We start from the raw sequence: 21,396 nt of genomic DNA, 5'->3' as shown, positions 1-21,396 counted from the left end.
ATATATATATATATATATATATATATATATATATATATATAAATACATACATATACATATATATATATATATATATAAATACATACATATACATATATATATATATATATATATAAATACATACATATACATATATATATATATATATATATATAAATACATACATATACATATATATATATATATATATATATAAATACATACATATACATATATATATATATATATATATATATAAATACATACATATACATATATATATATATATATATATATATAAATACATACATATACATATATATATATATAAATACATACATATACATATATATATATATATATATATAAATACATACATATACATATATACATATACATATATATATATACTATATATATATATATATATATATATACATATACATATATATACATATATATACACATATATATATATATATATATATATATACATATACATATATATATACATACATATATATATATATACATATACATATATATACATATATATATATATATATATATATATATACATATATACATATATATACATACATATATACATATATATACATACATATATACATACATATACATATATATACATACATATATACATATATATACATACATATATACATACATATACATATATATACATACATATATACATACATATATATATATACATATATACATACATATATACATACATATATACATATATATATATATACATATATACATACATATATACATACATATATACATATATATATATATACATATATACATACATATATATATATATATATATATATATATATATATATACATACATATATATATATATATATATATATATATATATATATATATATATATATATATATATATATATATATATATATATATATATATATATATATATATATATATATATATAACCGCTCATCAAAACAAGCATCAATATATTTAAATGATTGCGTGTTGATTTCAAAGTCATCTGAACTTGATTAATGGGAAAAGCAATCAATGTTGCAATCAATATCAAGAATGTTTGCATGTAAACTAGATGTTTGCTCTCATTTGAACTGATGCATCAACAATCTTTGGGGATATTTACCATGAAAGAAAGAAAAAAAAAAGCTCTCTGTTTTTAACACCTCTTATCCTCTCAGGGTCACTGCCCCCATAGTAATGTATGGCAGTGGCAGCATCATGGTGTAGCAGTGTTTGTTCTGTGAGGCAAATTATGCCCCTGCACAACAGCTGGGACTCTTTGTCACTAAAAAAAGGGTATCTTATAGTAACGTAAGGTTTTCTATTACACACTTTGTCCCTGTTTAATCCCATGCAAACTACTTTTGGCTGGAAAATTTAATATATGTCATCTTAAAACAACTACAGTTATAAAAAGTAAAATCTTAAGCTAAACTTAAAAAAGTAAACTATTTGATTTTGACCCAAAGCTCTGCATACAAAGGCGAGAATATTTCTATTTCAGCTGGAAGCAGCCAATAAAATCACATGTACAATTACCCATGCATTGCTATTAACTCATTCCACAAATTTATGCTCCTAACTCAAATCTAGACTCAATAAAGCAGGAGCACAACATTCAGATCTCTGCAGCATTCTGAGAATTGCCTCATTTCCACTTGGCCAAGAACCACTTTGAAAGTGTTTTTTTTTTTTTTCCTCTTCAAAAATGTAATTAAGCTGTTAAAATTAAGAGCTTGAATTTAACTGAAAGAGCATAACATCCAATCTAATTAGAGAGGTCTTTAATGAGTTGGTAATTAGCTACAGCACGGTGCACACAGGGTGCCATTGTGGCATTAACTCGTGCAGAGACCCTTCTGACTGGGGCACCCTTGTGTTAGATTAGTTCCCACTTGGGAGACATTATTGACTGAAATATGGTTATGTTTTGCTTTATACCTTTATAAGACACCACTTGGAAATGTTCAGGAGGTCAGACAGAGGTTTGAACTGTTCATCTAGGTGATTGTGTAACATTCAGGCAAAGAAATGTCTCAGTTGATTATAGTTTCAAGTGTAACATGTAGTTAAAGGTTTTGTTGATCCTGAGAAGTAACTTGTCATGTTAAGTGTAAACTTTAAACAGAACCCTCATTAAGTGTAAATGAATCTTAGCTCTCAAAGTGCTGTAAAAACAACAAAAAGAATCACGTACGGCATGAAATGAGCCAGTCAAAGCAAACAAACATCTGAGAGCAACCGTGGTAGATAAATCAGTTTGCTTGGACAATCGTAATTCAGCATTTTAGTTTGTGTATGAGACAATACATCATGAGCAACTGCATGATCCACCTTCAAATGAATGCATGCTAAGTTTCATCAGGCAGATTCTGTCTTTCCGTTTGACCAACACCGCCCCTCATCTGCTAAAGCCCATCTACCTCTGACCTGCTGAACCTTCCAGCAACTACATTAATTTTGCAAACAAAAATCAATCGGCTGAGGAACGAGGACAAGGAGCGAAGCCCTCGTCGTTACGCCGAGCAGGACACACCCTCTGACTGAAAGTGTACGGCTCATTTTATGGGTTACAGTTTTACAGAGGGTGGTGGGTGTAGGGACAAAGGGATTGTTCATTTCCTTTGACCCCCTTGGATGAGTCATTCCAAATAAGCTAACACATGGAATATTTAATATCATTAAAAATTAAGCCTAAAGAAAAGCTTGGGGGTTATTTGATATGAAATTACCCTCTGTTGATCATACGAGGGGGAAGCATATGAGAGCAATTTGTGAGAAAAGATGGCATTGGAGTGTTGAGGTTTTGAAAAGGAGCATAATGCATTCAGCCAAGGGCAAAAGAGGGCATATGACTGCAAATTCCAAGCCATGTGGCTGTTTTCATTTTTGTTTTTTCTATTTATAAGCTGGCTAGCTGAACAGACTGGCAAACATTCCCCAAAATCAGATTAGGAAATTATGAGCCCTGTAATTAACCGCCTGTTTCACTTGAGGGCTTTTGGTTTCCTATTTTCTAATACAGAGCAAGTGAAAAATGATTTAATAATGCAACAAATGTGCTTTATGAGCTATTAATATGTAGCACATAACATAAACATGACAACAATATTGGCTGCACATTTAAAGAGGAGAGTAAAGCGCCCGCAGTGGGCAGAGTATAGACTAATGACAGTTAAAGAGGAGAGCCAGCGGCTGCATGTGGAGCTTGTGATGCCATTACTTTGACAACAAGCAGGGGGAATCATGAGTCCGAGGTGGGAGGTGGAGTGACTGAGTGTGTGTGTTTAAAATGCTCTATGTGTTTAAAATGTGCTGCACAATACCTGCTAATTCTATTAAGTGCTCTTGTGGTGTGGCTGTGTGGTTACGGGTTGATGTAAATGGACGGCTGGTTGACTAAACAATGCAACAGCATTAGAATAAGGTGATTGGATGACAGAGTGGAGGAGAAGGCCCAAGCCCAGCTCCCCTCAGGCCTTGCCAAGTCCATTACGTGTATTGGAGGCATCTTGATATCCGTCATGGGTAGTCAGCCGAGAAAGTGAAGAGGTTGTTGTTTTGTTTAGCAGTCATCGTCAAAATGGTTTCCACCTCCCGACATCCAGGTGGGGGTAATGCAATCAATTAAGGACCTCAAAAACAGTCCCCCTTTCTGTCAGTCTGCAACAGGAGGCTGTTTTTAGAAAATACTGATAGTCAAATGGTTCAAGGGCATGCACGCATCTTGGTTCAATTTTATCTTTGCCCCAAAGCCATCGCTATCTGTTCTGGGTTCCAGAAAGTAGTTCGACAGCTTTAAAAATGGCAGCAAGAGTGATGCACATCTGCAGCAATGTGTCATTGCTACAGTCTAGGAAGGTCAGCGACAATCACAATGTCAAGTCAATTTCTAAAACGTCACTAAAGGAATCACAAGACAGAGATGATCAGATTATTATCCAACATGTAGTTTTATTATTACTGAGGCTTCTGTTCAGCTACAAATCCCTTCTGCAGTATAGCACCACCTTACTGGCGACCACTCTGCTTGTTTGTGGACGTTTCCAGTCCCACACAGCCCCACCACAAGAACCGAATCTCTTTCCCAGGTGATGCAAATACTTCATTAATTTCAATGGCTCTGTTATTCAGGATACTGTCCACTGCCTTTTATGTACCTTGCGACCTAACCACCAGGAAATTAGTCCAGGTACACTGGCTTTAAACTTCTCTTCACCTCTAATAGTTTGACTTCACAGTGGCTAAACTCTTGTCAAGACTATGACCATCCAGAAAAATATCTTTTCAGCTTTTCAGTTCAGTTGTTTCAGTTTGGAAAATTTCTGCTGATTTTGTTGATTTTGTTGCTCCAGCACATTTGATTCAAATGAAATGAATCTCCTCAGTAGCTTGTCCTCACATCTGCACAAGCCAGTTGATGTGCCAGAGAAGCAGGAAAACAACAGAAACCTGCAGGAAAGTTGCTCCTAAGTACCACATGAAGCCCGACCATAAGCATTACGTATGTCTGCAGAGGCTTGACACACATTTTTAGGGTCTTGTCACTAAATGCATGGACAAATGTCTACGGCTGAATGAATACTGTTAGCCACCATTGTTGTTCTAATATAGGAAATTCTACTCGGATGCGAACAATCAAAAAAACTTCTACCCTGTGGAGTTTGTCACTGGATACCAGCCCCACTGCCTTCTGCAGACCCTACACTCGAGTATAAACATATACTTCATCTGTGTAAGCTACACGGGCACAGCCTGACACAGATGTCATGCAAGTATAAGCCAACCTTAACACTATGGCTTTTTTCTAATCTGCATACTATTCTACACTGTTTCAAATTACTATATGTACATTCACAGACATATATGTATTGCTAATTTAAAAAAAATTTAATGTAAACATCAGTGAATGAAGTGTTTATTCATTTATTCATTTTCCTAACTGCTTTGTCCAGTGAACAGTCGCGGGGAAGCTGGAGCCTATCCAAGCAGTCTTTGGGCGAAAGGCAGGGTACACCCTGGATAGCTCGCCAGTCCATCGCAGGATGAAGTGTTTAATTATTAAAAATTATATGAAGTTTTATAATAATACTATTAATGATGTGCCCAAATTTATTCTGCAAAACAAATTTACAAAACATGAATAGGTTGGAAAGAACTGTAATTGACTTTAGTGATATTGTATATTATTGTGTTGGGGAGCTTTTTCCATAAACAAATAAAAAAAGAGATTGAGTTCCATGTTAACGTGGGAGCCCTACTTTAATATGACCATGACAACTCTGTCATCCATTGAGCTTGGACAGCTCCTGCCTGGATCTCATTTGAGGACACTAGAATAGAATTCTGAAAGTTGATGTTTGAGGGTATTCTGTAAATTTCATTTAAAGTTGTAGAGATATCGCCATCACCTCACAAAGTCAAGCATCAAGTGTGCAAAGCAGAATTAAGTAAAACAGCTAATATACCACTACAGCCTATGGTTACTCAAAGTACCACATTCTTATTGATCTCCTCTCTCTAAAAAGCCAGTCATTAAAGGCACTTGATTCTTTGTGTTAAATGGAGACAGGTGTCCAGATGCCATCTTGATTGCCTTAATTATTCTGCAGCACTGAGTTCACCTCAGGAGCCACGGGCTTTTCTTCAGGCTGGGGAGGAATCGCTTGGATTTAATGTTCCGATTTTCCTTCTGATATTAACCAGCTGTGCGTGACACCAGGCTCAAGTGAGGAGATCAATTCCCTGTCTTCTTCAGACAGGCCGGCGAGCCACGATGAGAGGGAGAATCACGAACTGGCACTTCCACCGCTGAGGGGGGATGTTTGGATTAGAGGCTGGGGGCTCGTTGCAGATGTCTCCTACCCTTCTGCGGCACCTCCCTCCATACATGATACCTGTTTTGGGGTCAGGTGATCCCAGAGGAGGGAATTATATAGATATATATATATATATATATTTATATATATATATATACATACACGCACACATACACTTAGGCAGGAGAAAGGTCAGGCGGGCTGAATGTGGCAGGCAAACAGGCAGCGGGGGTCTGTGGGCCCAGGGATGAATCACAGGAGAATTGGTGCATGGCAGTGAATGAATAACCCGCCATGGCTCCCCAAACCCCATTATTTCCCTGCTTCTCCAGCGGGGCCTGAAATTCATGTCTGCGCATGCTGCCAGTTCATTAGGGGAAGGATGTCATTCCTCTTCTGGCTGCGGCAGGACAGGCCAGGCGGGCCCCAGGAGGACCCAACCCTGTTTAATTCCACATCAACCGCTCCACTGAGGGCCTTAATCTCTGCTTGTGTGATCAATACTATATCAGTGTAAATTAAAATGACAATTTTAAAGTAATTAAGCCTGTTAATGCTCGATTCAAATGTCATTATTTGCCCGAGGAGAGGCAGAGGGTGGAGGGATGTGTATAATATATGTGCATGAGAATTTTTTCCTCCATTTCTTTTGAGAGAGGAGGGGGACTAAATTATGAGCCATGTCCACAGTAGCAGGTAAACCGCTTTAACTGGCACAGCTCAAAATTCCCACTGCATCCACCAAAAAAAGGGAAGAGCTTAACAAAAGCAGATTAACTCTCCACCCATGCCGGCCCAGAGACCTCTCCAATTTCAGAGGAGGATAACCCAATTGTTCAAATCTGATTTGTACGAGCAAACCCAATTATGGCCATATTAGATGAGAAGTGGCAGGGAGAGAACGCTTGCTGTGGGAGGCCGGGAAAATAGAGCGGGTGGACCGGGTGGGAGAGGGTGCAAAGGAAAAAGAAACGTTACACAATAAAAATGCACTTAACTATAGAATCAAGCTTGGCAGTAATTGCATGATTGGATTATTTTGTCTCCCTCCTCACTCCGTTTTTGAAAGGCTATTTAGAGTCATTGTTAGAATGAAATAAATGGGACCCAACGCTAACCTTTTCCCTGTGTTCGTGTGTGTTATTATGTGTGTGTGTGTGTGTGTGTGTTCATCCCACGAAAATTGAGGTGATGTGTAAGTGAAAAGGAAATGAAATGATCACATTGTTGGTGGTTATTATGACAGGCTCACAGCCCTTACCTGCCAACCCTCCCCTTCTCTTAAAGGAGATTCACCAATTACACCTAATCACAGTGGTTAGGGGCCACAGCGGGCCCTGAGTACCACACTTCCTACAGCTTTGCCGGGATGCGATCAAACACTATAAAGGCTGGGTTTTTCTTTCATGGTTTTCCGTTCCAAATGATAATAAAAGCCATAAACTGTTACAAGTTGCAATCGGTAGAACCTGTGAAGCGATGAGACGGTCTAATGAAGTGGCTAACAGAATTTCCCTCTGCAGAAAATGCCCATATCTCTTAATTAGCAGCTAACAAGCCACATGTTGACAAAACAAGGGGCAGTGTAGTGATTAAAAGGAAGCCTTGAGCAAAGGGCCATAGATTAGTCATGGGTATGTCGGTCACTTCTGATTCCAAGGAAAAGAAAAAGCAAACAACTGTCACAAGACATAGTGATTCTGCAACACGGCTGTCACCGTTGTTATACCACCTCAGTGGCAGGAAGCCGCTCAAAGATGATGTTATTTGGCAGCATCGTAGAAAATGTCTCACATTAACGTGATTACTTACGATGAATTGTAACAGTTGTCTTAAAACTACATGAAATGATTGTAACATGGAGGTATGAGCTTAGAGGTGTTTAATTAACACCATGAAACCCAGCATCAGGGACGTAGCTCCATGAATTATTAAAAATGTGCCAATAACAATCACGTAAGACAGCATCCTGGCTGTAAAACAAAGGCAGTATGTGACTATTTAATTAGCAGGCTAGGTGCTACATAGCATTCGTGATAGTGCGGGGTAAATGACACCCAAGGGGCTTTTCACTGGGCTGAAAAAAAAAAAAAACCTTGGCAATGTGTTGGTTAGCATCCAAGCTGTCCGATCCATCACATTGTCCATTTGCTGGTGTTTGCATAGCCGTATTAATTATCAGCTCATTTGGACGGCAGAGGGTGTCAAGGGTTGGAGTGTGGGCGGTAGGTGGTTGGTTGTCTTTGATCAATGTAAGCGATCGCTGCAGAACTCCACTGAGGGTGATTAGGATCAGTCTGACTGGGCTTACTAGATCTTTGTTCTTGGAAAGGAAGACTGGGCAATCCCGGGATGGTTATTTAAGGGTTATTGTGATAGCTGTAGATGACTGATGTCTAATTAAGGCTAATAAGAAATAATAAAGTATATCATTATTATTATTATTATTATTATTATTATTATTATTATTATTATTAATGATGATGGCATATTATAGGCCATTTCAAGGCACGTGTCTTGTCTTGTACGGACCAACGGGGGAGAAGGGTTTGAACCACCAAACGTCCCATCATTGGATGATCAGCTCTATTTGCTGAGCTACAGACATAGAGCTGAGTTTTCAGAAACTGTTGATCTACAGCGATTTTCACAAACAACCATCTCAAAAAAGGAAAATATCTAATGAGGAAGATGTCTTGATGTCAGAGGAGCGTGGGTAGACAGGTTGGAGAAAACAGAAAGGTAACATGATCTTAAATAACGATTGGTTACAAGAAAGATAAAAAGAATACCATCTCTGAACAGATTTCGTTCAGCAGCTGGGCTAAAAGTAAAAAAGAAAAAAAGTCATTTGGTCTGGTCTCCATTTCAGCAGCAACATTTAGATCGAAGGCTCATAATAAGGTGGAAAGAACACAAAAGCATGGATCCATATAGCTTTCGACCAATCAAGGGTGGAAGTCATAGATCATATGTGAAAGATGGACGGACCCTCCTGCGGTTAAAAGTGAAGCCTATGCGGAAGTGCATAAAACTGCAGTTCCCCCTTCATCCACTAGGGGCTGACTGCAAAACAGAGCGAATCCCCATAGACTCCCATGTTAAAAAGACCAACTTCAAAACAGAAAAAAAACATGTTTACAGCCTGGTTCAAAACTCCATTTTCAGTTTAATGGGTCAGGTTTACCTTCATGACAACTGTGGGGGGAGGGAATCTTTTTCTAACTCGCCTGTTTTAAAGTAATTTAATCTCAAAGTTCGGCATTTTTAGGGGCGCGTCCTTTTAATTGATAGGTACCCGACCTCAAGCTTCAAGTCAGAAGAACGTAGAACAACCGCGGTTTTTAGCCGGTTAACGAGACTTAGCTTTAGCCAGCTTACCTCCATTAGCCGGTTAGCTCCTGTTATCTCCTATTATCTCCAGGTTAGCTTGGTTAGCTCTTAGCTACAGAAAGCTCGGAGTTCGCTCGATGTCAATCATCCACCATGACACTCACAGCCCCCCTCTCAGCTCCACCTCTTTGATCATATTTGTATTTTCCGGGCGAGACAACATGTGTGTCTCTGCCAAGATGGCGATGGTAGGAACCACCCACCAAGCTTCAATTCAGCTCTTTAGAAACCTATGGGTGATGTCACGGAGGCTACGTCCATCTCTTTATATACAGTCTTTGGTTGAAGCGGATGGTGTAATGGTGTTAGGGATATTTTCTTTGTACACTTTCAGCCTTACTACCAATGTGACATTGTTTAAACACCACAGCCAATCTTATTGTTGCTGACCATGTTCATGCCTTTATGAGCATAGTGTAGCAACTTCTGATGGCTTCTTCCAGAGGGATAATGCAACATGTCACAAAGCTCACATCATCTCAAGCTGCTTTCTCAAACATGACATTGAGTTCATCTTATTCCAATGGCCTCCATAGTCGCCAAATCTCATTCCAATAGAGTACTTTTGGGATGTGGTGGAATGGAAGATTGTTGTGTTATCGCGTCAATACTGTCAACACCTTGCTACCAATAATTAAGGAATTTTAAGGCAAAGCAGGGTACTACCTGTTACTAGCAAGATGGACCTAACAAAGTGGACAATGAGTGTTCATTAGTCATTGCAGAGGCATATGCTAAAAGGAAGCATTTGTGGTTATTTCAGCAAGACAACGTCACCCTTCCTTCTGTATGTCAACACTAGCTGAATTATGTAACGTGGTGGTAAACATGCCTATATCCCAACTTTTTAAGAGCAACAACACACTTAATTTATTTTGTATTTGTCTTTGTTAAATAAAGTTTCCCACCAATTAAAGTTAAGTTTTAAGACTTATATATCACAGTATGAACTTCTGTAAAAATCTCACACTGTCCACGACACTGTAAACCTTCGCCCTTGTATTGCTACTTTATGCTATGTAGATCAGAATAATTGCACTGCTGTTAATAAATGGCAACATAACTCAATAATCATATTATACATTGTAGCAGTGTGCATTGCAGTGATTAAATTGAATATGCATATCGATGGCTGCGAGTATGATGCAAGTAACGGCAGATTTCTGAAGAGTGAAATGTGTTGCGGGAGGGGGGGTAAGCCCCACTCTCCAAGGAGAGTGGGGCTGTGAGAGCTGTGAGGCCTCTCAATGGACAGAGGATTATGGAAATCAAAGCTGAGAGATTAGTTAATGGGAATATAATGGCAACTGACTGGCTGGGTCAGCTGAGCCATGCGAAAGAGGCAACTATAGCTGGTGGCAGAGAGAGAATCGATATGTATGGGAGATGGCCTTATATCAGGAATGCTCCACAGACATGTATGTGTTTGCATGCAGAGGCATAGAAATGCACACACACAATCAGAGTGAGGGCCTGAAGCCAGCAGACAGAAGTGAGCTTTCCGCACGAGGACCCGGCTCAAGTGGGGAAGAGGAGATATCGCCAGCTCCGGCTCCGCTCCCTCTCACTGATGTCAACAGGCTGCATGTGATTCACTTCGACGCCTGGCTCTCATCCCCACTGACACAGCCCCGGGATGCAGACACTCGTCCAGCCCCACTCTCCATGCTGCATCAAATATCTATTCATCCTGCCTCGGACCCAAAAAACACAACCAACGTCCTTGTGGACAATCAATAGAGCTGCAACCAGGACGGCCAAGTGTTACGACTGCATTCAGACACAAGTAGTTTATTTTCCTGCCGTCTCTGGACAATCTGCCATCCAGCGTTTAGGGTGCTCAGATATTAACCTTCCTCAGATATATGAGCTAAAGTGGGTGTCGTAAAATGCAATTGAGTGGGACACATGACGGCTTTCATCATCAAACTAAATGGAACATCTCCGCTCTTATATATCAGAATACCAATTCTGAGCATGTCAGAAAAATTTCAATTTCAGGTGGAAAGCAGCGGGACTCTGGCTTCCCGTGGCTGGCCTCTCCCCTCTCATTTTCATTCCTGCCCGCTCTGCGCAGCCATTCATCAGGACCTGGGCAGGGGACAGCTCCCGCCTGCTCGCAAATGCATTGAGCAAGCAATAAAATTAACCTTGTGGCAATTGTTTTCCCACCCGTTTGATGGCCCCGTGTCAGCTCATCCGTTACAGAAAGAAGGGATAAAAAAGTCAGGCTTAGATGTGCAAAAAATTATGACTTGTTGGGGAAAGGGGGGTGGTCCCTGAATAGAGCTGAGCTAATAGCAGATTATGGAGTCAAAACCCGATCAATCAGCGTTAGAGAGTATCTAAAAACATGGTTGCTTGTTGATTTGTGTCTGGGAACAATAAGGAGCGCTGAGAGTCTTGTAAGAGAAGAAGATGTGGTGTTTTTACAAATCCCTGACCTGCTCCTTCCACCAAAAAGAAGCAGAGAGGAGAGGGAAAGACGGGAAAGGAGGGATAGAAATCTTTCAGGGGGTGTTTATTTGCTCTCAACACCTCCTGAGCGATCAATATTTTTAATTTGGGTCCGAGTTATTATTTTTCACATCACCGCGCCGGGGAGCAAAGTAAAGTGGCTCATATTTTAGCACTAAAAAGATCGATATGACAGGCTCACCTTCACTCTGCCCCCTCGGTGGCTGGGGGCCACACATCATAATGGACGGTGGCGAGGTACACCCGGCCCGACTCGTGCTAGAATCACATCATTATCTGAGGCCAGAGACACCCCCCCACCATACACACACACACACACACACACTACAACAGCAACACCTCCACCTCCAACACAGCTGATTTACTCTCCTCTGCTAGATTTCATCCAAACACACACACAAGGCAACACTTTATCAGTGCTGTTTATGAGCGCAAGCTTGTGTGTGTGTGTGTGTGTGTGTGTGTGTGTGTGTGTGCGCGTGTGTGTGCGCAGATGATCCAAGCAGGGCAAAGGCTCAGATTTGACTCCTTGTCATAAATGCATCAATTCCTCCACCTCTTTACACAATCCATTAATTACAAACATTTTAAGTCCAACTATTTTCACAGTGGGAATGCCCACTCTCTCTGCCTCATAACTCACCTCTGATGGCAGATTCATTGATTGTCGTTCAACACATGTCCAGAGTGTGGGTGTGTTTCTCCCTCTGTGCATGCTCGCGCTCGTGTTTATTCTACTTCACCTCCTGTGTGTGGGTGTGTGTGTGTGTGTGTGTGTGTGTGTGTGAGAGTGGACGTGCTTATGAGTGATGGCGAAGGAGAGTTATGCCCCTGCCATATTACCGCGCTGACATTTACTCCATTCAAGTGGCCTCGGCGGGTGCCGTTCTCCTCGCCATATTGAAATAAGAGGTCTCTTAGATTTAGTTTGCAATATCTTAACCTGTTTATGTGCCGACTGGAGGCTTTTTGAATGCAGAGGAAGATGCAAGTCACCCTCTGTGTAAAATCAACAGACCCCCGCATCTGACCCCACTCACTCTGCAAAGTATATAATCTCTATATGCAACCTGGTTTTGTTTCGTCGTAAAACGGCAGAGCAGAGGGGTGATATAAGGTGCAGGTTAAGGAGAGGGAGAAAAAAAAAAAAAAAACAGGGAGGGGGTGATAAATGCGAGTGACACGCATTCTGGGCAACACCGTAAACATGCTGCCGCTGAGGCCCCTGTCAGCACGGAGGGACACTAAGTGTTCATAAATTCCTGGCCGAGCAGAGCGGCACTGATTACTGCATTACAGCACGCTGGCCGGAGAGGAATTAAGGACTCACCTTTGGAACAGAGTGAAGCTGAGCTGCAAAACAAGACTCAGGATTTGCTTCAAGCAAGAAACTGTTTTAAATCTTTCTTGTAAAAATAAATGATTTAATTGCAATTCTTTGTATTTCCTGGAAGAGCCTTTAGATGGCTTTCTCTGCCTTCCTGCTGGTCAAACTTCTGTGCAGTTTGGGCTTTTTCTGCATGAACCTGTTTTATTGTTCTGGCTGTTTTATACCATATGTTCTAAATGACTTCATTTTCACAACTAGCATTTATCTGCAGCTGCAATCCACTGGAACAACTTGTCTCCTGTCCATTGAATACACCCATGTATATATATATATGAGGTCTTCTGATATATATAGATGGTGAAAAGTTAGAAGTTACATCTGAACTATCTGTCTGTTTCTGAATCCTTCTAATGTTGTTCACGTAACCAGAGTTGGTTTTTGCAGTGATAATGTTCACATGTTTTACTATGATACGATAGAGGTTTAGAGCTACAGTCGCATCATTCCAAAGGGATAATCATCTTTATAATATCTTCTTTTTGGGCAAGTCTGAAATGTTTAAGTTTCTGCTATGTGCCATTATTTCTCTAACTAACACACATAGTGATGTGACATTTCAACAAATCTAAAAAGTTTTCCCTATACTATGACTCGTGAAATATTCAAATAGGCCGTGGGGCTGCATAGAAATACTTATTTTCCAGCAGACGTCAAGATATAGGCGCTTGGCTCAAATGATTAATCATTACTGCTTCCATGCAGTTAGTTATTCATGAGCTTTTAATTTCTCTGCTGAATGTAAGACATTTATAGGAAGCTGAAATATTGATCAGAAGCAGCTGTGTTATGTAAAGCAAATATAAAATCAAGAGATAAAAAGCTACAAGGTCAAGACATTACACTTAACATGGCACTTTCATGTTTAAAATGTTAAACAAATGTAAAAAAGCAGAAAATGAAACTAATTAAGTCAAACAAAAAGAAACTTATTTGTTTCCTGAACCAAAATTTGGTGTTTCCAAAGCAAATGTGGGATAAGACCCCAGAAGAAACTTTGTTTCATTCAGCTGTTATAAAAGTAAGCATTTGTTCATTTTTTAAAAAAAAAAAATGATTTCAGAGAAACATGGTTGCCTTCTGTAAGAATGTGAAGTATGATGGAATTTATCGAGACGGACATATTGAGCTCCCTTGAGTAAAAGAATAATCCCGCCTCATCTAAACTACTCGGGATTCCTGCTGAACGTTCATCACAGTAAACTGAAACTCAATCAAAAGACGCGTTGTTGTCAGGGTGAAACCAAACAACCAGCAGCGTCCGACAAACTTCCAGCAGTACCCAGACGGTTTAGTACAGACAGATGCGTGCATACACACACACATGCAAAGGGTAAAAAGGAGAAAGCAGTGTCCTGTCAAAGCCCAGACGCTGATTTATCCTCTGTCAGCGCTCCCATTCCTGTCGTGCACACCACAGACATGAGGGATGTCTTTAATTTCCCATTAAAATGCCCTGGAACAACTGAGTGCAGAGAAGCCACAGTGTGTGTCACCTACTGTGTGTGTGGATAGCTTGATTAGACTTTGTGACACCTCTTAGGTGTGTGTGTTTGTGGATCTGCGGACATTTCTGCTCAGCTGCACGGACAGCGGAGTACGTGCATGTTTCATAAGTGCACGTTACACAAGATGACATGAGCTGCAGCTCCTGGGCCGATTCCACCATAAATATTAATGACCAAGAACAAGTGGATTGGGAGTTGAGTTATCAGGGTGGGCCTTCCTAATTGACATTTTACCTGCTGTATACCTTAACAGGGCTGTAAAACACCGGGTTCGGGATCGGCCGCAAGGGTGGGCAACGTGTCAGTCAAGATTTTTCCCACCCTTTCTTCTCGAAGAAAGAAAGGAGGAGCTCCTACATCAAGACATTACAGCTTCTTCGTGGCTCCACACTTCAATAAAATGAAGTTTAGGGGGAAAACACTTCTTTTCTGGAAGGTTACTAAATAATGTCACTTAAAACATGTGACTTTAAACATTTAACCTAAATCGACAAATCAAATTAATACCAAGTCAGAACTGCTTAACTAAAACAGAAGTAAAAATATTGCCAAAACAAAACTTACAATTGTGTATTTTATCCTCGAAAAAAATGGAGTGTATTTTGAATACTGGCTGTAAATATCAACTAGAATCTAGTTGATCAACTAATCTGATGATCTAGTTAATAGATCATCAGATTAGTTGATTAATGAGAAGCCGAATCACGTCTTACGCTGGACACACATGAAGATACTCCCCTGAGCTTCCCTCACAGCATCTCTGTCCTCCCACTCAACCAAATCACAAGAAACCGCACACACACACACACACACAAACACACACACAAACACACAAGCACAATAGCAGAATTGTTTAAAGTGTTGAAAGTAAACCTAAAAAAGTGTTCGCTCTTAGATTATCTGAAAATTGACAGGTAGGGCAGACAACAAACAATTCCCAGAGCATGTCGGGTAAGGAAAAGAAAAAGGAAAAGAAAAAAAATCGAAGATTGGGAAAACAAATATGAGTGATGTCATCAAAGTTAAATGGCAAGCCCCAGAGTGAGAAAGACTGGAGAGTCTCTTCATATTTACAGTTACCAAGATTTCGATATCAACATCATAGAAAGCACATCAGATGTTTCTCTTTTCCACTGGCTGATTCACAAAGACTGCTATCTCTATTTGATGAAAATGAAAATACAACTAAAAAGGTTAATCTATAGACAAACACCATTGAATAAACAGCCGGTAATGTTGAGATATTAGCCGAGCTCATGCGAAATGGCAGATCATTACATCTCCGAAAGGCCGATGTTGGAATATTTTTCTTTTTAAAAGAGCAAATGTGTCTCACCGGCGGCTGTGATTTATGAGCATTTGTGGAGGTGCAGTGAAGCGTGGTGATGACACCAAGAACATTCAAAGGGAGGGAAACGGACACAACTCAGCAACCACCGACAACAAAGTGAGCCTGCAGTCCATACCCGGACCGCATCGATTTGCTATTCAAAGCTCCTTCCGTGTAATCTCCCGGGAGTATAGGGATGATTACCTGACATACCTGTGGTGTGTTGATTGAGTATCAGACATAAAAGTGCACCTAAACACGTGTTCTCTTGTAATTCACAGCAGAGTTAAACAAAACAGACCTGGATCCTTTGATTTTTGTGTTAGGTCTGAGCATTTGGCTCCACCATGAGGCCACATATAAAAAGTGCCACGGAAGAGACTGTAAATGAATCAACAGGGTCATTCGCTGCACTCAGTTCTAAAATGTACGTAGTTCACTGGTTCTGCATCTAATGATTTAAAAAAAAAAAAAAAAAAAACATGTATAAAACTGGACAAAAATCTACCTGCCCAGTCAAACATACCAACTGTGGGTTTGTTTTCTTTATTCTGTCTTGACAAGAGTTAATATGTCTGTGAAAAACAGACTTCAGCTCTGAATTACATGTATTAGCTGATATCTGCTGCCATCTTGTGGCCATCTGCTGCAACAGCAGTAGCACCAGAATTACACTTATCAGCTGTGCCTCAGGAGTTTAGCCTTAAGAACCACTACTTTAGTTGCAAATTTTCTAACATTTCACTGCTGTATTTGCATTAAGCAACACTCGTGGATGTTAATAGCTGCGGTCTGAGAGGAAAACACCTTCCAGTTGCAGTTGTTTTGCAAGCATCTTCTGATAAGATGTTCTTTTACTCATTTCAGATAATTCAAAGCAAACACAACATCCATCCATCGACTCATTTTCTATACTTGCTTGTTCCAATACAGGGTCTTAGAGAATGGAGACTATCTAAGCAGTTATTACCGCTGCTCATTGCCCAATAATGTGAAGGCTGGCGATTCAAATCCCACTTAATGCCACTGAATCTAGAGTTTTGTCCTTAGGAGAGACACTTCACACTTTGCCTCCAGTGTGGCATCATCGGTTTATGAATAAATGTTTGCTAGTGGGTGGAGAGGCCACAATGTTGGCTGCCACGCTTCAGTTTGTGGGCAGCTGTGGCTACATATGTAGTTTACCATCAACAATCACTGTAAAGCGCTTTGAATGTCTTGAAATTACTCCTACTAAGACAAGGGCAATATACATCCTGGTTAGGTCGCCCGTTTATTACAGACCAAATATATTTGTTTATGGTATTCTTATATAAACAGAAACACAGCTATGCAACACCTCACTGTCATTATAATGTCCTAATCTAAGAGCTGTGATGAGGAAGTGAATCATACAAGTGTGTTGCTGGCTGGTATTTTCCCTTTATAGTGATGTTCAGAAAGATGGAGGATTAGCATTAAAGTCTGATTGCAGAAGCAGGGCTACTTCAGTACTAGTGATATTTACAACAACGCTTCAGTCAGTTGCCTTTATAACACAATAATGAGATATTTATTTATGGATATTTACCATATTACATTTGATGTTGGTGGTAAAATTCCCACACAAGAAGATATAAAAGTTCAAGAAGCAGTACTCACTGTGAAATGCTCCTGGGATTTGTAGTTCTCATCGAGGTAGATGCGGACTCTGCTGTACTCCTTCATGGTATCACTGTACAGAAGCTCTCTGGTAGACAAAGCACACTCATCAGATTCATCTTCTACAAAAAATAACAATCAATATGACCAAATATAAGAAATTAAACTTCTTTGCAGCATTGAGGCACAGCTTTGATGTGACCAATGGGGGGAGCAGTCTGCTTAGTTTCACACAGATGACTATCATGAGCCATGAAAACGGCTGTAAAGCTGCTCTGCTGTTACCACAAAAATCACAGCGATTACACCAAATATAAAGACACAATACTTACTTCACAAAACTGTCCACATGTGACATGGACGCCTCGTAATTCTTCCCGCCAACCTCTTGACAGTGCACTGCCAAGAAGTGAGGCTTGTGGGATTGTACGGTCTGCGAAGGAAGAGAGAAGAAAACAAACATGGGTCAAAAAGACGACAAGCTAATCAATCAATTACTGCTGAAACAACTCCATTTTCTCACAGGAGGCAAAATAAAAATGAAAGCAGGTCCTCCATCAGGTTGGCTTCTGGGCCTCCTCATTTCTCTCTAAAGTCAACTTTGCGACATGCCACCGTATTTACACAAGACAAAGTGGCTCACTAATGTAGGCAGAGGGCACTTAGAGAGCTTGTTCCACAAGCATAATGCGGCCCGGCTTCATCCACTATCACAGATGTGCCGTGTGTGTGTGTGTGTGTGTGTGTGTGTGTGTGTGTGTGTGGGGGGGGGGGGGGGGGGGCAACTAATGCTTGTACCTTACCATTAACACCGACACCTTACTCTGCTCTGCTGCTCCAGGAAGATGTCAGGATGCTTCTCAGAGCTTATGAAAATCCTTACATATACAAAGTCTAAGTGGTAGGATCCACTTCCCGAGTCACATGACCTCATGTTGCCTTTCTTTAACCTCTTCCACATAGCGAGGTGTTTGTGAGCACCCTGTCAGACGTGCTCTCAGTGAAAAATCGATATGGCAGAATCGCAGAGTGATGTACGGCACTCGCAAGCACTCACAGGGGTCAGACCTGTGGACTGCAGGCTGAGGCTGTGCATCAATGTCACAGAAGGGGGGGGGGGGGGGGGGGGGGGGGGTGTCTGCAAATGGTCTCTTGGACCTGGATGGAGCCCAGCAGCTACTTCACCCGAGGACCACCTCAGTCTTGCATTATGCTCACTACAGACCCAATCAAATAAATGTAATGTATGGCGGCAATGCTATGGATTTTCCATCAACCTATGGCTTGTTACTTAGCCGGATGACCCAGAAGCAGACTGAGCTGTTCCAAGTCGGAGTGATTAGAGCTGCTATCAAGCCACGGTGGGAAAGGTCACGCACACTCGAGGAGCTTTCAACCGATGTCAGGCTTAAAAGTGATGTGTGGGGCATATTTATATGGGTGTGTGAATGCTGTCTCGCATGTGCTTGTGGCTGTTTATCTTTCCAGACTGTAAGTCTGTGTTGACAGATGCAATCCAGGGGGTAGTTTCAGTCTAAACCAGTCAGCATTAACCAATGATCTTACTTTACTTTGGCATGCTATAAGCCTTTAACCAGCATCTGGTTACAGGGATGGTGTTTACGTACCTCAGCAGTGGCTGTCATATTGATATGCCAAACCCTGCAGCCATTAAAGCCGACGTTATGATTCGTAACAACAGTGGAGGACTCTCTTAACAACCCCCAGACGGTGACAGCTGCTGTGTGAGCGGTGAGTCCTGTCATGACTAACTGACAGGGTGCAGCCATATGCAATCTTGTCTTAGCCTCACAAGGATGTCAGATGCCGGGATGTTTGATATGGAGGTGTGTCCTCTCATCCGTTCCTCTTCTGTCTCTGTGACCTGATTCTCTGGAACATTCGAATTCTGAGGAGGTTCGCATCTGTCTAAATAATGAATCTGTCAAACTGCAAAAGGAGGACGAGACGGCCTGCGCTGCTCTAATAAAAGTCTGAACAAATTTTTAATATCCTGCAGTCGCACTTGAGTGCCAAGGGAGAAAATATATATCATTATTATGTCACTATAAAAATGACATAATTCATTTATTAAGGATCAGAAATATTAGAAACAGACTGCAGTTTAATATTTTGAGCCACAAAGTGAGGCATGTTCATTTATGTAGAATGTTTAATAAATGAAGTAAAACCATGTGCTGCACATGATCTAAAGAAATGGACAAGAAAACTCAGAGTTACATATGATAACAACAGACAACTGGAAATACATCACGTCATCATTCTCACCACCGCCGTATGCTATATGTCTCAAAGAAAGAAGACCAGCATAGTTATTAGAGCTGGAGCCGATCCAATCCAACATCTGCATCAGGTGCTGATATCAACGTGCTATCAATGTGCTGAACTCCCTGATCCACCTCACCGATCCACAAAACGAGCTTTTGTGACTCATCTTCACATATTATATAAATCTTGTGCAGTTCTTAGCCAAACAAAATACGTTTATGCTGAATCAGTTTGTGAAACATTTCCATTAGAACTTGTAGAAATAATTACCAGTATATCTGATTTAGTGTTTTATTCAGAGTTTCCAGTTAAGATTGTATTACCAAAGTACTAATTTACTCTGTCACTAATTTAGATATTTTAGTCTGGAAACATAGAAAAGCAAGATGGCAACTTTTGATGGCAGTTTGTGCACAGCCACAGTAAAACGGTGTTCAGCTAAAGGGGAGCAGGAACTCCTGATGTTTTCTAGCTGAGCTCTAAACTTCCAGCAGATGAGGTGAAAACTGGAGGGGTTAGCCCCCAGAAAAGCTGCTCCAATTCATCATTCTTGCCAATCTGCCTCATCTGTCAAGAAAAACTTCTGGAAAAGTCCACTAGCTAAAATGCTGCAATCCTGCATGTAACTTGCATCAACAAGGTGTAATCTATGTAGCTCTTTAATTACAGCTGGAGGGCTCCATTTATACCTAAATATCAGCTCGATCCCTAAGAGAAAATGAGCCGTACAGTTTTTCCCTCATTTTTCACAACATCACTGTATAGACTGTGTAGACATGGCTCTGTTGATGTCCACCACTTGTTCAATGCCCTCTTTTTTTTTTTTTTTTTTTTTTTTTTTTAACAGGACTGAAAATGGTTTGGTACAAGGGGACTGAATGGGAGCGAAAAAGCAGAAAATGTCCAAATAAATCTTTGAAGGACAGGCGTTAGAACTGCATGGGAGAAAGAAACTCTTAAGAAAAGAAGCTTGTGGCTGAAGGACTAAAACAGATAAAGTTGTACTTAAAATAAAGTCACATACCCTGCTGTGAATGTTTGCAACTCAGATCCTGTTGAGATGACATCTACTCATGTTTTAGATTTTAACTGATATCTCATAAACTTGACTTGCAATTTTCAACTGATGTCACTTCATGTAGTTCATCTCCTCATGGTAGCTTGGTGTAAGCAGCTGGTTTAAAAAGCAGATATGATCTTTTAGGCAGTGAGAAGAACTAATACAAAAGGCCTGAGTCGTCTTTTATGGTTTCTGTTCAATGCAGAAAGTGTTTGATGCATCAGAGGACTTCTTGTTTTGACTTCCAAGAAGGAGTATTTGCTTTAACACTGAGAAAAGGAGTGACTTAAAGAGTTGCTTTTATATGAAATAGCTAGTTTCAGGATGTAATCAAGGGGCTCAGACACTATGAAAGAACTGTGAACTTGTCCCAAAGCAAATCAAGAAAGTATCTGCTGACCTTCTTAGCTGTGTTATTACAATTCACAGATGGTGAGGCTGGATGTGGGGAACCACTACGGCCA

General features: G+C 40.4%; 1 protein-coding gene across 2 annotated transcripts in view; it reads right to left on the bottom strand.

Annotated features, from left to right (window-relative positions):
* The window catches only part of inpp5a (inositol polyphosphate-5-phosphatase A), a 171,225-nt gene that overhangs the window by 86,223 nt on the left and 63,606 nt on the right, over positions 1-21,396 (bottom strand). For both annotated transcript variants that reach the window (XM_079249303.1, XM_079249304.1), the window contains exons 3-4: positions 17,916-18,016; positions 17,584-17,671 (exon numbers count right to left, since the gene is read on the bottom strand). In XM_079249303.1, coding sequence (XP_079105429.1) covers positions 17,584-17,671; positions 17,916-18,016 — 189 coding nt within the window. The remainder of the gene's footprint in view (positions 1-17,583; positions 17,672-17,915; positions 18,017-21,396) is intronic.

Source organism: Telmatherina bonti (assembly GCF_933228915.1).
Source record: "Telmatherina bonti genome assembly, chromosome: 11".
In the NCBI taxonomy this organism is placed as follows: domain Eukaryota; kingdom Metazoa; phylum Chordata; class Actinopteri; order Atheriniformes; family Telmatherinidae; genus Telmatherina; species Telmatherina bonti.
Note: the sequence above shows the minus strand (reverse complement) of the source record. Positions and strands in the feature narration are given on the sequence as shown.